Consider the following 20830-nt stretch of genomic DNA (forward strand, 5'->3'; position numbering starts at 1 on the left):
ATGGGCTGTAGACTAGATACACTTTTCTTTAGAGGTTGGGATCCGAATCAATGACCTCTGGAGTCCTCGACAGAAGCATTAGCACCTCATTCGTCTATCAAGCCCTCGTCCTATCCTATGCTACAATCGCTTTTAATTCAGCAACAAACACAAGCGTGAAAAAGTCACTTGAGAAGTCAAAGAATGTTATAGAACAAAAGCTCCGAGCAAAAATTCGGACGTGCGTCCGAAAAGACGCACGTTTACAATAATTGCTTCATACATTGTTCGAAAGCAATTAACCAAAGATCACCGCAATATAGCTACGCTCAATTTGCAACCTTGAAGCTATAATGAAAAACCAAGAGAAGTCCGAGAAAAGCTCCACGCGGCTTTTGCTGTTGCAGCCCTTAAAAAGAGAGAAAGGACATCTAATACTATAACTCTCCAGAATTTTTGATTGTCACGCGACCATAAACTTGCGAACTTCCAACCTATTTTTTTCCTGGTTAGTAAAGGCAAAAGCAAAGAGGCAATTCAACCCTTGGGAATTAATGGTTAACCATCAGGGCTCAAATAACTGCATAAAAACATTCGAGAGCAATCGTTCTAAACTATTACCAGATGACGACGGTTGCTGAGATGTATTTGCTGTCGGTTTTCCCATAGATACGAGAGCGTGTATGATGTTCCTATTTCCGTCACACCTCTCTGCCACAATAGAGGGTCCTTCTTTATCTGGGTTCAATTCGTACTCGGCCAGACGCATCTCGACTAAATGTTGGTTACACTGGAGAACTGCAGTCATTGTAGGGCTGGATTTTGTAATAAATGCTGTCAATAAAACTCTCTGGATGGAAGGAGCCCCCTCTCTCACCTGATGGACACCTGAAATTACATTATACTATATAACTAAGAGCCCCTTACTGGTATTGCATGGTCATAATGCTCAATTCAATGCGCGAAAATTTACAAAATTGCAGGCAGCTGTATTGCTAGATCGTGCAAGATTTTGGAATATCTTGAGAAACTATGCATTTTTATGCCAAACAGTTCCAGAATTAGTTCGCTGAATTTGATGACAGTGCTGCTCCAAATAATTATCTTTTACCTGAAACATTCGCGCGTCTCAAAAATTTATTTCTTTTCATTGTGATAATTAAATATAGCCAAAATATTCCAGGAAAATAGCCGCCGATGACACGCTTGACGCACATCGGCATTAAAACATAAAAAAGGAAAAGAAGATAGTGTTTCTAAGAGTCAAAAGTGTTCTAATTTCGTTTAAAAATTCAGTTAGATTCCAAAAATAAACTTAATTCAGCTTCTTAACTATTTCTATTTCCGACTCTGTTTTCAATTTCGTTTTCGGCATTAACTCTATGCACTTTAGATTGCTCTGCTGATCAATTTCTGTTTAAAAGAACCTTGAGCAAAATGAAGAAAGAAACTAGAGAAGTCAGAAATTCACAGAAACTGTTGAAAAAACTGTGAACCAAGGTGAAGCGAAATAAACTTCTATCCTATGAAGTTTAAAAAAACATAGCCCGAAAAACAAGCCATGGCCTACAAATCAACAAATTTCCATTGTATAAATGAAAAATGAGACCAAAAATGGACAATGAATGAATTGCCAAAAACCATTTGAAAAAAAAAACGATTATAATTTCCATTGTCTATACGAAAAATGAGACCAAAAATGCACAATGAAAGAATTGCGAAAAACATTTGAAAACATAGCCGGACAGTCGCCGCTGACGCGCTTGATGCATATCGGGATTCACACAAAAAAAAAGATAAATTGACCATTTTTTTTTCTATTTTTTGTTTCCGTGTCAAAAAGTGTTGTAATTTGGCGTGCAGTTTTGGTTGGATTCTGAAAGTATACTTAATACAGCTTCTAAACTGAAAGCTAATAAGTTTAATACCAATGCCAGCTAGCAAACACTCTAATGAACTTTGTTAACCTAATTCTCGATGACTTAATGACCGGGCTTTATCGGGGTTTATCCCGTCTCTTTTGATTTTGCTCTTTTGACCTTGACTGTATTCACTATCTTGCGTAATTCATTGAGTGAATGGATAGCATAACCGAGTAACACCGGGCGAATTGGTCTCAACCAACCGGCGAGCAGTTGGCTTCATCAGTAGCTAGCCACGGTTTAGTGAGGCTAGCTTTAGCTTAATTGAAGGGGCGTCAGGTGAGCAAAGCGGGGTGTGCACCGCAAGGGGGTGTGGGTAGGAGTGGTGCAACAGTGCATTGGTGAGACTGATGTGGGAACTATTAAAACTATTGGAAACTACTTGGAAACTATGGCGCTGAAGGGCTCTAAGAGAACTTGATGCCCACTGGGCGCTACCTCTTATACCGTTTCTGAGGACGAAAAGGGTCAGACGATAAATTGTTCAAGAAAAAAATTGCACGAAAAAGACAAAATGGATTAATATATTTGCTGAAAACTAAGTTTGAGAGCAACTAACAATGATTTCTTGAAAAGTGCTAGTTAGTTCATTTATGATTAAACATTTCTATTGTAATTCAGCGTTAATGAGGATAATAGATGATGACATTACGCCACATAGGAGCGGCTGAGGTACGGCATAAACAAAAAGAGATAAGGTCAGATAGATAGAGAGAGAGAGAGAGAGAGAGCTAGGAATATTTCCCATGATGCGAGTCGACTCCGCAACTTTTAGATTTCTAGCCTTGTTAGTAATTAAATCAAAAGAACTAATAAGTTCAAACTTTGAAATAAATTCCAGATTTCGTAGTAAAAAGGTTCAAAAACATTTTCTGTCTCTGAAGTTCTGTTAAGTAATCCATCGGCAAGACTTAAAAATTTTCGTTGGCCAGTAATGATCGTTAAACTCAGAAAAGGACAAAAATATTTAAAAATTGTAAAAATAGTTGCAAATCTCAAAATCTTAAAAAATTCAAGCCATTAATATCTTCAAAACTGACCAGCAGATCAATTGAGAAATCCACGTCAAAATGACAAAACCACAAGTTGAAAAAACAAAACAAAACTAATAATAGAACAAACAAAACAAATCAATCATTGCTCAAACTCTTGAAACTTTTCCTGAAGGACAATCATGATACAACTCAATTTACTCATAAACTAACGCACAACCCTTGAAAGATATTTATTTAAAGGTAGATAAACTTGACAAATATAAGAAATGCTTAAAAAAACTGAAAAGTTCGATAAATAAATGAAGTTTCTAAATTTTACAGAAATTAAATGTTCAAAATCATTTAATTTGTTTCGGGAGCTCTGCCATTTAACCCATCCACAAGAGCTAAAAAAAGGTTTCCTTGGCCAATAAAGATTGTTAAACTGAAAATATGACAAATTTCAAAAAAATTAAAAAACAATTGCAAATTTTAACAAAAAAGTTGCTGAATTTCGTGATATTAATATCCTAAAACAATTTAATTGTTTCAAGAGACCATCCAGCATCCCTTTTCCAAGCTTTAAATAGTTTCACTGGCTCAAAAAGATCCATAAACGTGGAACAATAATTTTCCAAAAACTTGAAAAAAATTTAAGTTTTATAAAAAAAATTGCTCAAACAGGAGTCATTAAAATATTGATAACCATTCCCTTAACACTAGAAACCATGCAGCAGCTTCTTATCAAACCTTGGTTTAGGTCCCTGGGCCCCTGTGTCGAAAAAAAATTAAAAAATCAAAAACTTTCAAAACACTTTGAAAAATTGCAAATATTTTTTTAAAAATTGCTTAAATTCATGGTTTTTTAAAAAAACGCCCATTACATCTACAAACTATGCAGTGGCCTTTTATCAAACCTTAGAAGAGGTTGCTAGGGCTTGACAACTAGGGCTGATTTGAATTTTCAAAAAACTTGAAAAATTTTTGAAAATTAGTGTAAATTTGCGCGTTTTTAGCGAGTGGCTGTTCGTCGGTAGCTAGCCACGGGGGTGATGGGGAACCGGAGTGCTGTGACATGAGTAGGGTGGGGCAACAAAGCGCGGGGTCAACAGTAGGGGGGGTCTTCAACCTCTAAGAATCGCCCTTCACACCATAAATATAAGTTTCCAAAACAGTTTGAGCTGAAACAGAGCTGAAAGGCTCTAAGAGGACTTGATGCCAGCTGGGCCCTACCTGTTATCTCATTTTTGAGAAGGAAAAGTCAAATGGGTCAGAGGAAAAAATTGGTAAAGCGAAAAATCGCATAAAAAGACCGACAGGACTATTATAATTGCTACAAACTTCGTTTGTGAGCATTTTAAAACCATTCAGTTGAAACAGTGGGGTAAGTCAGAAGTCAAACGTGAAAACCGTGGCTTATGTAAATTGTGATCAAAGGGTAAAGCGAATTTAAAAAAAGGAGAGCGCCTAAATAAAAGCCGTTTGAGAGGCTGACGGCGGCTATCAAAAATCCGATTATAAACATCGGAAAAAGAGTAAAATCAAAGTCAAATTGCCGCACGAGAACAAAAAGCACAACCGTGACAGCGAATTTTTGTTCACACATCGTTTCTCACTCTGCATAAACTCAGAGTGAAAAAATATTACTCCTCAAAACAACTAGGGTTTTCGCTCAACGTTCGGCGATACCAAAACCACTACTGCAATTTGACTTGAAAAAACATCAAAATGTGTGAACAGATCATAAAGACAGCGCCCCCATACAATTCAAATTCTTTGAAATCTAAAAAAAGAAAGAGCGCCTAGATAATGACTGTTGAGAAGCTAACGGCGGATATTAAATATCTATCAATCTAAAGATTTCAGACAACCTTTTCTTCGGTATGATTAGGTCATACGAGCCATTTTGTTCAATGCTATACGTATGATCTGTTTAAAACCATGAAATTTAGAATGTATTTCAAAAAATATTCCCTCACCTATGGCTGCTGTCTTGATTGGCAACATGTTCAAAGTAGAGGGTTCTCTCATTTGTCCAGCATCGTCTTTGGAGAGGGGGTAGAAGCACCCATTTCCATCCATTAACAGACGCCCAGGATCCTACAGGACAAAATCAATAGTTGTAAACAAATTTCAGCGTGCGCAAAAATATACTTCTTAATTTACAGCGTTGTACTGCTAAGCGATGCTTCCTGGAAACATTCTTCTCCTCATTAATGCAAACTTTTTAGTGTCACAATTTCTGCTTTAGTTTCCACAAATTACAACCGGGAAGCTTTCTCGATACTAACAATTTAGTCACCTGAAATTAGAATCTCACATATTATAGACTGTAATAGGTATTTACCCAATTTGGTGCGATCAAAATTTACAGTTGGTGACGTCATTTGCAGTTTGTCACTGATTTTTGGCCTTCAGATCATGTTCGCACCTTAACATAAAACTCACCTCTGGTGCAACTTGTAGACTGATGGGGTTCTTCAGTCCGATGAAAGCCGGCAAGTCGGTGAAGAAGGAACGACGCTCCTCCACAGCACCTGAGCTGGGCTCAATCACACAATAGTAGAATTTGAATTGTGAAGCCGAAGCCACAACATGCACACCTTGAACACGTACAAAAAATTTGCTATTTAAAAATTTTGCAGCAAAAATGGAAGTTCACAGTTACAGCAGTTCTATCGCTTCCAATTTTGATGAGAAGTTTCGGATTTCGGCAAAATAGGATTATAATCGGGCAAACAGATGGTCATTAAAAGGTCCTATTGTTCTTTCAACACTAAGGACAAGCAAAATCTAATTTTAGCAAAAATCTGATATCAGACAAATTAGCCAATGCCAAAATAACCAAAGTACCAACTTACCCACTGTTAAGCCTATAGTCTTTCCCATAGTTCTATTACCCCTGATAACTATTCGGTATAACAGTTTTGGTGGCGCACGTTTAGCTTTTGGAATAGACTTCATTTAAAGTTTGACTGAGATTTCGGGAAGAAAAGTGCTCTTAAAAGACCTTGAATGCCTTTTCTGGTCATATGAAAGTTGCGCCTCCGAGCATACCAAATTAGCCCTTTTACACCATGAATTTAAGCCTCTTCGGCAGTTTTGATGAAACGCAATGTACACTTAGAGACTCGTTAAGCTCTCAGGGAACTGAAAAGCGACTAAAGAACCGTCGGTCTTTACCACTCAATCGCATTGCTGAGGACGAAATGTCAAATCGGTCAGACTTAAGCGAGAAACCACATTGAATTGGTTGAAAACAGGATAGACTCTACTGCCTTCTGAGAGATTACTGACCTTTACAGTCGACTGCCACTGAAAGTAACTGTAGTTTATCCAGTGCTGCACAGTTGCTCAAGATGTTCTTGGGCTGACACTGCATGCAATCCATGAACTTGGGTAGTGCATTCGACTTCAGTGCCTAGAAACAATTAAGTCTTCTCCGCGCATAATTTGCTTACGTCACAAAATGTCAGATGTCAAATTGAAACGAACCGACAAACGTCGGACGAGTTGCCCTCGAACGACAGGCGAGGCAATTCAATTCAGAGGGGGTTGACGCATAAATAACTTTATGGGTGTAAAAGCCGACAAAGAAGGTTCAATCACGTGAGCTCCTGGATGGCAGTCAGCAAACTCAACCACTATTCCGGTTTTGCCTGTATATTGGCTTTATATTGCCTTCAGACTTAATTTGGGAATAAAATCAAATCAGACCACACATAAAGTCGATAAGTCAAGAGTGAAGTCACTCGAGGGTGAAAGAATGTTTTAGAAAACACACAAAAAACGCTCAAGCATAACGTTTGCTTAAAAAGACACGTTTACAGTAATTGCTTCGTTTGAGAGCAATTAAACATACCCGGCAGATTGCTGGAAAATAGCCGCCGTTGATTCCAACAAGCATGTTTGGGATTGAAAGAATAGAAGATATTGAAAAAAAAAGATTTTTGTACAAAAACATTTTTGAAGTCCGATTTATTTTGATGGCATTTCTCAGTTGAACATACTTCTGTTTCTTAGAGACAGGCTACAGGGGCTACTATCAATACCAATAAGCATTAGAGATGGTAACTAAGACTTATAGGAACGACGTTCAAATAGCGGGCATCTAAAATTGGGCTTTATGGGTTTATCCCGTTTCTATTTCTGACTTCAATTTTTTATACTCTTATCTGTTCATTTTGAATTGCTTTGCCAAGCAACTGATGTTCAGAAACACTTTTAGCAGAATGAGAGAAGAGAGAAACTAGCCTAGAGAAGTCAAAAAGACTTCACGCAAAATGTCGAAAAAGCGGCAAAATGGTAAAGCGAAACTTTTTGTCCGACAAAGTACAAAAATTAGGACATAATAGCCGGCTGAGAAGACGAGGGCGGCTATTAATAAGGAATCAGCGCATAGAAACAGCGAGTCGACTTGTGTTCGATCAAATTGTAAAACACACTGAGCTCTTTCGACATGCAATAGGTGATTTTGTGTTAATTAAACTTAACTGTAACCAGTAAAGCTAACTGTGATTTAAAGTAATGTTTCATTACAATTAAGCTTGGTTTTTAAAATAAGACATAACCGATTAAACGTTGGAAGAATTGCTCTCGGACGACTAGTGGGAGCTCTAATCAATTGCAGCCTGCTTCAGTGGGGGGGGGGGGGGGGGGAGCCTAAATGAGACTAAGACGTTCAATAGTGGGCTTCAAATAACAACATTAGAGGTCAATATATACCACTATTAATATTTAAAATGAAAAATGCCACCAGTATCGGCGCACCTTTCATTTAACTTTAAGTATTAAATTGCCTCCAATTGAGTTCCGCTGCTTAAAATTGTGATTGAGAGAGAATTTTAGATCGTGCAAAACGCAAAAAGTCGAGGCTTAAAAGTCACTCGAAAAGTCAAAACGGTCAAGCGAAAATTTTGCATAAAAAATAGGCACATACGTTTACAATAATTGCTTCTCTACGAGAGCAATTAAAAAGTTGATAACATCAACAAGGAGCTGGAGGCCCATGCTAAAAAAAATGCAAGGATCCAGTCAGGTACAAGACCATTGAGCTGAAACAAACCTGGAGATCTGACTTGTGGAACAATCTACAGTCTCTCAATATGCTGTTCTGTTGCTGCTCATCTCCTCCACTGGTCGAATGATTCGAGTTCTCATTGCTCATACTACTGCACACTCCTGTTACCACCACCTGTTGCTGTTGTTGCTGCTGTTTGTCGCTTGGGAACTTGACAACTGCGATGTTCCCATCAACCTGTGTGAGAAATTCATTAGAATGAGTCTAGAGAACAGCTACTATTGACCAAAAACGAGATTCAACTAGTTTTTTTTCTGGAACAAAAATGCTAGTAGCTAATTTAGATGTACGCAAAGACCCTGCAATAAATAGTTTCAGAGCCCTTGTAAATTTTCAATCGCAAAATCAAAATATTACTTGTTAGGAGTGAGATGAATAATTCAGCGGCACACAAATCTATAAAATTGAACAATTGCTGAGTTTTAGTCGAGCTTAGCTCAACTTTTCAATAACAAGAAATAGCAAGACAAGTAACAAAATGCCAAATAATTTAGAACTTGAGGCACGTGCGTCTTGGGGTGCAAATAAATTACAAGCACAAAACTGGGGGGAGGGGGCAACGGAAAAAATCCAAGAGGCGGTTTTAGAGTGGGGTTTAATTTAGAGGTGGTGTAGCCTGGAGAATTTTTGGGAGTGGTTCCAACCCGCAAACTTCGTATGCAAGTCAGTTCACTTATCCACTTCTCAGCGATACCGCCTTTGCACCCTCCGATTTAGATCAGGCAACAGTTAGCGTAAAATCAAGCGTGAAAAGTCACGCAAGAAAACAAATCACTCAAGTCAGTGTGTTTTGGAACAGATGTAACACAAAAAACAAAGAGCGTCAGACGGCAACACCAAAAACATAGCAGGACAAGTCCTGAAATACAACACAAAGAATTGGATGAAAAACCTGAAATTCGCTGACTTGACCAGCAGACTAATTGACAAATACGAGCCGAACCTAAAAAAAAATTCACGAAAATTTAGAAAAAATTTAGAAAAAACCAAAATTAGCGTTAAGTTGAAATTTTTGGGTGTTAGTGCACCGAAACCCAATATTTCTTATCCAACAGGCAAAACTCAAGCCTAGATAGCTGGATTGCTAACAGAAATCTTGCTTGACAAATGAGATAACAGGAGAGATTAAGAGCACAAGAAAAAATAAAAGCTGTCAAACAGATACTGATTTGAAGCTAAATTATTGAAAAGCCATATTGTGTTGGTGAAAATGCGCAAGTAAAGAAATGCAAAAAATGGCACACCGAGCAAAAGTGATAACAATATAGAAAAAGTGGAAAATCATTAAATGTTTGAATTCTTCGGTCATGAAACCACTAGTTGCCAACGAAATCAATAAAATAACTAACAGTAAGGGAGGCACAGACATGACTGGACATATAAGAGACAAAAAAGGCAACAAAGACAAACATACAAAAACTGATTGTTGTACTAAAAACACTTTTAAAGTGCGGATTTTTTATTTCTTTTGGTAGTTTGAGACGAACGAGCAACGAAAAAAACTAGCCTAAAGATGTCAAAAAATTCAAGAAAATATTTGTCCGGGGTTAATGTCTTAAGAATTACTCGTATTACACTTTTGAAAAAAATTCTACGTATCCTTAAAATAAGTAGACAATACGACAAACTTGTCGCCTTCAATGTCCAACACAGAAAAAAGAGGCAATAAATATGCAACTTTTGTTAAGTGGCTTCAGATCCAAAACCACAAAGCTACATGCCAGAATTGTTAAGTCCAACATACCGTGAAACGTTCGAATTCATGAAATTTCTTTTAGTAGTTCTAATGGCCAAGAAATGGAAAACGGAAGTACAAATAAGGGCAAGATTAGCAAACTCACTAAAACGGCATCTCAGTCAATAAAACGCTAGCTAAATGTTGGAGCCAATATGACAGCAAATCGACTTTCAATCCCGTTTATTTTAGATTATTTCGTTTTTCGGTATTGACTCTGTTCACTTTAGATTGCTCTTCTGGGCAATTGCTGTTAAAAAACCCTTTGGTCAGAATGACACTACGGATTGAAACTAGCCCCGCAACCCAAAAAGATTTTACGCAAAAGGTCGAACAAGCTGTGAACTAAGGTAAAGCAAAACCAAATTTTTTCGAGGAAGAAAATAGGAGCACATTATAATGCCAGTTAAGAAGAGAGCCATTAAGAGGGCAGCGATTAAATACTGCTTCAAAAATTAAAAAAAAATAGCACAAAAACTTCCTAAAATTCTTTAATATCTTATTTTTTTTTTCTGTGGGTCCAAACTCGCCATAAAATGACTTTCAGACAAAGGTTTTATGATTTTATTTTCTCAGAAGCTTCAATGATTTGTACACTTGGAGAACATTAATGCCCTAATAGATGTGCTCAGCCACTTTACGCCCTTTGGGCTTTTCCTCTATCCCGTTTTTGAGGACAAAAAGTTAATATTGTCGATAATGCGAATGATCACATAAAGACCGCAGGGCTAATTTTAGAGCTTACTTTGTTTGAGAGCAATTAAAAAAAGGGCACGAATAGAATTTAATTGTTACTGGTGGAGATTTAAGAGCAATATAGCTATGCTTACTTAGCTTACAGCTTCACATCTATAATAACACATAACCGACTAACGTCGGAAAAACTGCTCTCGAACTAGGGGGAGCGCGAATCTATTGCAACCCGCTTCAGTCGGGCGGAGGGGGAATTTACCAAGGATGGCTTCAAATGACGTCACTAGAGGTAAATATTTCTAAACCACTAAAAAAAATGAAGTGAAAAAATGACACCGCTTCAAGCAAAAAAAAATTCGGCGATTTTTAGTTGACTTTAGTATCGAACAACTACCAATTGACTTCAGCTGCTTCAGATGTTCAAGGAGAGAGAAATTTAAACCGTTTTAGGGCGCAAAAGTCACTCGAAAAGTCAAAACTGTCAAGCAAAAATTTTGCATTAAAAAAGACCAACACGTTTACAATAATTGCTTCACATTCCGTTCAAGAGCAATTAACAATGCATGGAAAGAAAAAACCTTGCCGGCAGACTGCTAGAATAGCTGCTAAATAGACTTGACCGCCGAAACAGGTAGATGGAAACAGACACAGAAATAATTTTAAAAAGGTTATCGCGGCCAAAAAACTAATTCAAAACTCTAATTCTATCACTGAGAACATTTCTGCGACCAAAAAGTATTGACAACACAGAAGTTCGAAAAACCTCTATGAACAAAAGCGACTAATTATATTCCCTTGTTTCTCATTAGCAATCGATGAAACCTGTCAATAATCATTTAATTGATAGAGACACTAATAAGTACAATAAATACTTGCGAAACTCAAAATTCACTAATATCTTTTTAAATACGGACATCATAAAAAGCATCAGCTATGAAACGAAATGACTGTTTGCATCAATTAAAGCTTTCTTAGAAACCATTGAAACCTGTCAATAATGACACTAAGGTATAAGATGCGAAAGTTAACAACAAAAACTCGCAAAACTCAAAAATTCTATATTTCTTGAAAACAATTACCCTCGAAGTCATAAGAATCATCAGCTTTGAACAGACAAGGTTACATCGACAAAACTAACCCCTATTAGCAAGCTATGAGACCTGTCCTTAATGACCAAAAACGATAAGACAACCAATATAACAAAATTATACAACAAAAACTCAAAAATTAACTCAACTGTCAAAGTCATGAAAAACATTAAGCTATAAACTCGAACCGTCAATTAGTTTCGTTTGCACCTCATTATAAATCAATCAGTCCTGTCAATGATACTAAGTGATAAGACAAAAAAAAATAATTTTAAAAAAGGGCAAAATCATATTTACTCATATTTTATGACAAAAAGTGTCAACGTCATAAAAAGTTTTAGCTGCACCCTTGATGAATTTAAGCAATTGCAAACAGGTGCAATTAGGACACATAAGAACCATACCAAAGGCACTCGCGGAAAAGAAACTGAAAAACATATCCGGCAGATTGCCGGAGAATAGCCGCCGTTGATTCCAATAAGCATGATTGGGATTGAAAGAATAGAAGATATTGAAAAAGATTTTTGTACAAAAACATTTTTAAGTCCAATTTACTTTGGGGAATTTACCAAGGATGGCATCAAATGACGTCACTAGAGGTAAATACTTGTAAACCACTAAAAAAATGAAGTGAAAAAATGACACCGCTTCAAGCAACAAAAAATTCGGCGATTTTTAGTTGACTTTAGTATCGAACAACTACCAATTGACTTCAGCTGCTTCAGATGTTCAAGGAGAGAGAAATTTAAACCGTTTTAGGGCGCAAAAGTCACTCGAAAAGTCAAAACTGTCAAGCAAAAATTTTGCATTAAAAAAGACCAACACGTTTACAATAATTGCTTCACATTCCGTTCAAGAGCAATTAACAATGCATGGAAAGAAGAAACCTTGCCGGCAGACTGCTAGAATAGCTGCTAAATAGACTTGCCCGCCGAAACAGATAGATGGAAACAGACACAGAAATAATTTTAAAAAGGTTATCGCGGCCAAAAAACTAATTCAAAACTCTAATTCTATCACAGAACATTTCTGCGACCAAAAAGTATTGACAACACAGAAGTTCGAAAAACCTCTATGAACAAAAGCCACTAATTATATTCCCTTGTTTCTCATTAGCAATCGATGAAACCTGTCAATAATCATTTAATTGATAGAGACACTAATAAGTACAATAAATACTTGCGAAACTCAAAATTCACTAATATCTTTTTAAATACGGACATCATAAAAAGCATCAGCTATGAAACGAAATGACTGTTTGCATCAATTAAAGCTTTCTTAGAAACCATTGAAACCTGTCAATAATGACACTAAGGTATAAGATGCGAAAGTTAACAACAAAAACTCGCAAAACTCAAAAATTCTATATTTCTTGAAAACAATTACCCTCGAAGTCATAAGAATCATCAGCTTTGAACAGACAAGGTTACATCGACAAAACTAACCCCTATTAGCAAGCTATGAGACCTGTCCTTAATGACCAAAAACGATAAGACAACCAATATAACAAAAATATACAACAAAAACTCAAAAATTAACTCAACTGTCAAAGTCATGAAAAACATTAAGCTATAAACTCGAACAGTCAATTAGTTTCGTTTGCACCTCATTATAAACCAATCAGTCCTGTCAATGATACTAAGTGATAAGACAAAAAAATAATTTCAAAAAAGGGCAAAATCATATATTTACTCATATTTTATGACAAAAAGTGTCAACGTCATAAAAAGTTTTAGCTGCAACCTTGATGAATTTAAGCAATTGCAAATAGGTGCAATTAGAACACATAGGAACCATACCAGAGGCACTCAAGGAAAAGAAACTGAAAAACATACCCGGCAGATTGCCGGAGAATAGCCGCCGTTGATTCCAATAAGCATGATTGGGATTGAAAGAATAGAAGATATTGAAAAAGATTTTTGTACAAAAACATTTTTAAGTCCAATTTACTTTGGGGAATTTACCAAGGATGGCTTCAAATGACGTCACTAGAGGTAAATACTTGTAAACCACTAAAAAAATTAAGTGAAAAAATGACACCGCTTCAAGCAAAAAAAAAAATTCGGCGATTTTTAGTTGACTTTAGTATCGAACAACTACCAATTGACTTCAGCTGCTTCAGATGTTCAAGGAGAGAGAAATTTAAACCGTTTTAGGGCGCAAAAGTCACTCGAAAAGTCAAAACTGTCAAGCAAAAATTTTGCATTAAAAAAGACACACGTTTACAATAATTGCTTCACATTCCGTTCAAGAGCAATTAACAATGCATGGAAAGAAAAAACCTTGCCGGCAGACTGCTAGAATAGCTGCTAAATAGACTTGCCCGCCGAAACAGATAGATGGAAACAGACACAGAAATAATTTTAAAAAGGTTATCGCGGCCAAAAAACTAATTCAAAACTCTAATTCTATCACAGAACATTTCTGCGACCAAAAAGTATTGACAACACAGAAGTTCGAAAAACCTCTATGAACAAAAGCCACTAATTATATTCCCTTGTTTCTCATTAGCAATCGATGAAACCTGTCAATAATCATTTAATTGATAGAGACACTAATAAGTACAATAAATACTTGCGAAACTCAAAATTCACTAATATCTTTTTAAATACGGACATCATAAAAAGCATCAGCTATGAAACGAAATGACTGTTTGCATCAATTAAAGCTTTCTTAGAAACCATTGAAACCTGTCAATGACACTAAGGTATAAGATGCGAAAGTTAACAACAAAAACTCGCAAAACTCAAAAATTCTATATTTCTTGAAAACAATTACCCTCGAAGTCATAAGAATCATCAGCTTTGAACAGACAAGGTTACATCGACAAAACTAACCCCTATTAGCAAGCTATGAGACCTGTCCTTAATGACCAAAAACGATAAGACAACCAATATAACAAAAATATACAACAAAAACTCAAAAATTAACTCAACTGTCAAAGTCATGAAAAACATTAAGCTATAAACTCGAACAGTCAATTAGTTTCGTTTGCACCTCATTATAAACCAATCAGTCCTGTCAATGATACTAAGTGATAAGACAAAAAAATAATTTCAAAAAAGGGCAAAATCATATATTTACTCATATTTTATGACAAAAAGTGTCAACGTCATAAAAAGTTTTAGCTGCAACCTTGATGAATTTAAGCAATTGCAAATAGGTGCAATTAGAACACATAAGAACCATACCAAAGGCACTCAAGGAAAAGAAACTGAAAAACATACCCGGCAGATTGCCGGAGAATAGCCGCCGTTGATTCCAATAAGCATGATTGGGATTGAAAGAATAGAAGATATTGAAAAAGATTTTTGTACAAAAACATTTTTAAGTCCAATTTATTTTGATGGTATTTCGTAGTTGAACATACTTCAGTTTCTTAGAGAGAGGCTACAGGGGCTGCTATCATAACCAATAAGCATTAGAGATGTTAACTAAGACTTATAGGAACGACGTTCAAATAGCGGGCATCGAAAATTGGGCTTTATGGGTTTATCCCGTTTCTGTTTCTGACTTCATTTTTATACTGACTCTGTTCATTTTGAATTGCTTTGCCGAGCAACTGATGCTCAAAATCACTTTTAACAGAATGAGAGAAGAGAGAAACTAGCCTAGAGAAGTCAAAAATATTTCACGCAAAATGTTGAAAAAGCGGCAAAATGAGGTAAAGCGAAACATTGTTGTTTTCGACGAAGTAAAAAAACATAGCAGGACAAGTCCTGACAAACAATTCAAAGAATTTTCATTGACTAAACAGAAAAACTAGACCTAGAATGGACTATGAGTGAATTGAAAAAACCATTTTAAAAAAATCAGATCAAAAAATAAGAAAAAAAACAAAAAATCAATGTCAAAATGCCGCATGTGAACAAAAAAACCACTAGCGAGAAATGAAAATTTAATTAGAAAAAAATCCGATCCAAAAAATCGAAAAAACAGTAAAAATCAGTGTGAAATTGCCGCATGTGAACAAAAAACCACTACAGAGAAACCGAATTTTTGTTCAAACACCGTTTTCTCACTCTACTTTAAAATTTGAGCGAAAAAAATTCACGCCGCAAAACCACTCGCTTTTTCGCTCCATTTCCTGTTTCGGCGTGACCAAAATCACTACTCCAATTTGACTTCAAAAATCATGAAAATGTGTGAACAGATCTTAAAAAAAAAGACAGCGCCCCAATACAATTCAAATTCTTTGAATTGTAAAAAATAGGAGCACTATAATAGCCGGCTGAGAAGATGAGGGCGGCTATTAACAGGAGTCAAAATGACGCACGTGAAAAAAATCCCTCTCAAAAACAGAAAATTTATTCAAGCACCAATTTCTGACTCCACTTTAAAGGTAGTTTGAAAAAAATACGCCTCAAACTTACTCTGAGTTTCATTCCCTTTACTATTTCAGGGTGAATAAAATCACCACTCCAATTTGACTTCTCACTGACGTGAAAAAGTCGAAAAAACTGTGAACAGATCTTAAAAAAGACAGCACACCAATACAATCCAAACACTTTGGATTGTACCAGGAGCGCCGCAATATAGCTCCGCTCAGCTTACAGTTTCGCAGCTATAAAAAACTTCCAACTCGTTATAAAACACGATAATATTTCATTTCAGTATAAGCAGGCCCATCAATCATTCAATTATTTCTTTCTAGTAACAAAACCTATAGCATACTTCAAAATACGCAATTAAATAAGACAAGTAAGGGACGATTCGGTAATTAGGACCGCAAAAATAGCCTGCAGAGAAGATGACGGCGACTATTAACAATTAACGTCACAAAAATGAAGACTTGAACATAGCCAGCAGAACACTGCCAAACTGAGCTGCAAATGAGCAAAAAGTCATGCTAGCTGGAAAAACTTGTCGACATTTTGGTGAGTCATTAAGGTGTGCATCAAATGATGGAAACATACCCGGCAGATTGCCGGAAAATAGCCGCCGTTGATTCCCATAAGCATGATTGGGATTGAAAGAACATAGCCGGCAGATTGCCGGAATAGCTGCGAAATAGACTTGCGTGCCGTAAAATACAGATGGAAAAAGATACAGAAGTGAGTTGATAATAGTTATCGCCGCCGCCTATAAAACTTACAAGTTTATTTCAAAGGAGGTTGTTTTTGGGTGCAAAAAAAGTTTCCCTGTCGCGTCTCGAACCGGCGATCTCCGGATTAACAGCCAGTCGCCTTAACCACTCGGCTGTCGGACCAAACAATCTGGTTTCTTACAATCAAGTTTGTTTTAGGAACAGATTCTGTTTCTGAATAACCGCAATTTAGGTCACGCAGAAAGCGTGAAATCAAGCGCGAAAAAGCAATTTAAGCAGTGACGAGACAGAATGTTCTAGAACAAATGTAAAACGAAAATAAAGCGTCAGACGACGAAACAAGAAAAAAACCAAGAGCACCGCAATATAGCTACGCTCAGCTTACAGCTTCGCAGCTATAAAAAGATATTGAGAAAAAAGATTTTTGTACAAAAACATTTTTTAAGTCCGATTTATTTTGATGGCATTTCGTAGTTGAAAATACTTCTGTTTCTTAGAGAGAGGCTACAGGGGCTACTATCAAAACCAATACGCATTCGAGATAGTAACTAAGACTCATAGGAACAACGTTCAAATAGCGGGCATCTAAAATTGGTCTTTATGAGGTTATCCCGCTTCTATTTCTGACTTCAATTTGTTATACTGACTCTGTTCATTTTGAATTGCTTTGCTGAGCAACTGATGTTCAAATTCACTTTAAGCAGAATGAGAGAAGAGAGAAACTAGCCTAGAAAAGTCAAAAAGATTTCACGCAGAATGTCGAAAAAGCGGCAAAATGGTAAAGCGAAAAAAAGTTCGACGAAGTAAAAAACCATAGCAGGACAAGTCCTGAAATACAATTCAAAGAATTGAATAAAAAAATTAGAAGTACTCTGCCTGTGTAGCAGATCAACTGAAAAATGCCAGCCAAAACACACACAAAATCAACAAATAAATTGAGAAACTAAAAAAATCAAACAAACTAAAGAAAAATATACTGCTAAAGCTCTTAAGCATTTACCCCTAAGGCAAAATTTGATCCCTTTAAATATACCTATTTCAAAAATATGTTTAAAACCAATCGATTTAAAAAATTGAAATCAATTGCAAACTTTAAAGAAATGTTGCTGAAAATCGTGATATTAATATGTTTGGAATCATTTCTGTGTCTCTAGAGGCTATTCAGTAACCCAATTCCAAGCCTTAAAAAATTCATTGGCTCAAAGATCGATAGGCAATGGTTTTTAGAAATAATTTCAAACTTCAAAAAATAGAAATTCGTTCTGTTAAAATGTTGGAAGCCATTCAATTGCCCCGAGCAAGTAATTAATAACATGCTATCAAACCCTGAATGGGGTTACTTGGTTACTGAGACAAGAAAAATGAATTATAGACATGCTTTGAAAAACTGGAAAAAAATAGCAAATTTTACCAAAAAAACTCTATAATTCGAAGGGTTAAATATTTGAAAAGCAAATCCATTGAAACTAACAACAAAGCAGTAACTTTTTATCAGACCGTGGGATAGGTTTTCTGGCTCTTGAGAATGGAAAAAATCAAAAATTGACAAAAAACTAGAAAACCTTAAAAAATTGCAGATTTTATCAAAAAAATTGCAGAAAATCGAGACAATAAAATGTTGAAAACCAATCCATTGCTACTAGAAACTATTCAATGCCATATTATCAAATCCTAAAGGAAAATCCCTGGCCCTTGAAGCAGGAAAAACACAAAAACTGACAAAAATTTTCAAAAAACTTGAAAAAAAAATAGCAAAAATTAGTATCATTTTGCGTGTTTGTGTTTGTAGTACAAAAAACCTATAGCTAATAAAATGGTCATAACAAGTAATTTTGTCTCGCAAAAGGCCTTCATCAACTTTTAAAAACTTCAACCCAAGACTAATCAAACAAAAAACTCAAAAAATCACAAAAAAAACATGCAAAATTGGACAATTTTAAGCCCAAAAACTCCTAAAAATGACCTTTCAACCTTGAATTCAGGCCATCCCAGCAGCTGCAACACTCTAAGCACTTGAAGGACTACTAAAGCCCACTTTCTTTCAGCCTCTAATAAAACTTAATGCCCTCTGGGCTTTACCTGTTTATCCCGTTTTGAAAGATCAAAGTCATTGAAAAAATATGTGAACACATCTTAAAAAAACACAGCGCCCCAATACAATTCAAATTCTTTGAATTGTAAAAAAAAGGAGCGCTATAATAGCCGGCTGAGAAGATGAGGGCGGCTATTAATAAATAGGATTCTGAAAATTGTGAACAAATCTGTCAACGACAAAATGAAACGTACCTTGAGAACAGTACCAATTGGTATATTCTGCGAGTCCTCGAGGAAGACGACATTCTTTGGATTCCAGTATTCCTCTATTTCTTCTTCAATTAACGGCTGCTGTGCGAAAGGATGAGGACTCACGCTTCGTCTGCGCTCTGAAACAACCACCGAGGTCACAAATATCGAAAGAGCAGGAATGTGGGGCGGAAAATAGTGGCGTCCAAAAACGTTTCCAGAACAGTTAATGAATCGCATACTTAGAGACCAGAAAGAGTCTAAGACAGTTGCTTAGTCACTCAATGCACTAGGGCTTCACCAGTTGACTCCATTTCCAAAACAAAAAGTCGCCAAAATTCGTTGGTGAGACAAAACATTAGCATAAAAAAATTCTCCAAAAATAACAACTGGACTATATAATTGATAAACTTCGTTTGAAAGCAATTAAAAATTGATCCTCAATCTTAGGAGTGACTTAACTCAAAACTTATGATGTCAATTATTCAATTAATCCGAACTATCGACTAACTTCTCTAATACCTTCTCTGATAGCAGCACACACAGGGCGCAAACTCTAAGAATAATGAATTTACGTCTCAAAGGCAGAGAATTTTGGTGAATCGCAAAATTGGAGTCTAAGCCGAAAGGCTCTAAGAGAACTTAATTCTCTCCGGCGTTACCTCTTCATCCCATTTTTGAGGACGCAAGTCATGGCTCAGACGAAAAATCGGTTAAAAAAGACCACAGGACTAACACAAATCGCCGTATACACAAAAGCGTATGACCATTCATAGAGATAAAAAAATCTACCACAAACTCGCGGAAGTGTAAGAGCTCTAATTTAAAGCATGTTTCATGTTTGAAATGTCTAATGTTTTTCCTTTTACTCAGGAAAAAAATTATATGCGCTCAATTGAAGTATTTGTTTTACTGGGCAAAAAGTTCCTTACCTCATTGCGTACGGTTAAAAAATAACGCCTCCTCCGAGTGAAATAAGACTTACTTCTGGAGCTTGACTTGTGGCTTCCCTCGCTGCCAACCGAGACAGGACTGGGAGGGGGCAACATTTCTGTCTTCTTACAATCATCTCCCCTTTTCTTTTCCAACGGGAGAATCTTGAACCTGAAAAGCAATTCGACTCAGTATGCCGAAATTGACACGACAACATTCTCAGAAATGAATAAGTCCCAACAGATTATATATATTGTAGTTGTTTCCATTCGGCTTTTTCGATGGGGTTTAGTGCTCATAGCAAATCAATGAGTCGTTGAAAAATTTATTTGCAGATCACTTAAACCCATTTAGGTGACAGTACAATCATTTATTTTGATTGCACCATTGCTTTGGGAAAGAGATTGTTCTCAAATTTTGCCATAAGAGGTCAACTTTCCATCAAATTTAACTGTTATTGTCTTTTCTCAGTTATTTAGGAGCTCCGTTAACCTTACCGTTAGGAAATCAACGAGGTACTTGAGAAAAAACTGACAAAAATTAGTTTAAATGGGAGATTATATTTAATGTAACCAATCAATGCTAGCATAATTAACCAACCTGCAGCTGGCGTCCAGGTTCCAGATGTCTTCCATGAGTTGTCCTACTTTGGGTGGGAATGTGGCATCACAGCAGAAGCCGATGGCACCCGCGTGGTACATTGGGCTCTTCTTCTTAGTCACCAGGCATCCTTCTGTTATTGCCACGGTCTGCAACAAAGATCGTGTGACTCAATGCTTAAACACTTCTCTCGATTTGCAATTTTAAAAAAGTAGCTCTCTCACGAAAGGGATCTATTCTGTTTCCTCCCCCAGTTTTTTCTAACCCCCAATTACAATTTATGTGATATTATATAGCACGTTACTATGTAAAAAAGATAGCACGTGCGCTTGGGGGCTGGGGATAAGCCCACTAAGCTTTAGGGGGGCACAATAGATCCCATGAAAGATATAAAATCACTGCTTCTAATTTTATGCTGACAAGTAAGCCATGTTCTGAATTCACTTATCACTTCGAATTTGCTATCGTGAACCCGTTTTTCAGTTAGAACCGATAT

The 20830-nt window shown here is 36.4% G+C and overlaps 1 protein-coding gene across 4 annotated transcripts in view; it reads right to left on the reverse strand.

The window, feature by feature from the left end:
* The window catches only part of LOC142337479 (E3 ubiquitin-protein ligase UBR5-like), a 140206-nt gene that overhangs the window by 67696 nt on the left and 51680 nt on the right, over window positions 1-20830 (reverse strand). For all 4 annotated transcript variants that reach the window (XM_075386731.1, XM_075386730.1, XM_075386732.1 and 1 more), the window contains exons 11-18: window positions 20335-20483; window positions 19787-19905; window positions 18805-18941; window positions 7941-8132; window positions 6173-6296; window positions 5324-5478; window positions 4855-4975; window positions 601-867 (exon numbers count right to left, since the gene is read on the reverse strand). In XM_075386731.1, coding sequence (XP_075242846.1) covers window positions 601-867; window positions 4855-4975; window positions 5324-5478; window positions 6173-6296; window positions 7941-8132; window positions 18805-18941; window positions 19787-19905; window positions 20335-20483 — 1264 coding nt within the window. The remainder of the gene's footprint in view (window positions 1-600; window positions 868-4854; window positions 4976-5323; window positions 5479-6172; window positions 6297-7940; window positions 8133-18804; window positions 18942-19786; window positions 19906-20334; window positions 20484-20830) is intronic.

Source organism: Convolutriloba macropyga, chromosome 4 (genome assembly GCF_964194025.1).
Source record: "Convolutriloba macropyga chromosome 4, txConMacr16.3, whole genome shotgun sequence".
In the NCBI taxonomy this organism is placed as follows: domain Eukaryota; kingdom Metazoa; phylum Xenacoelomorpha; order Acoela; family Convolutidae; genus Convolutriloba; species Convolutriloba macropyga.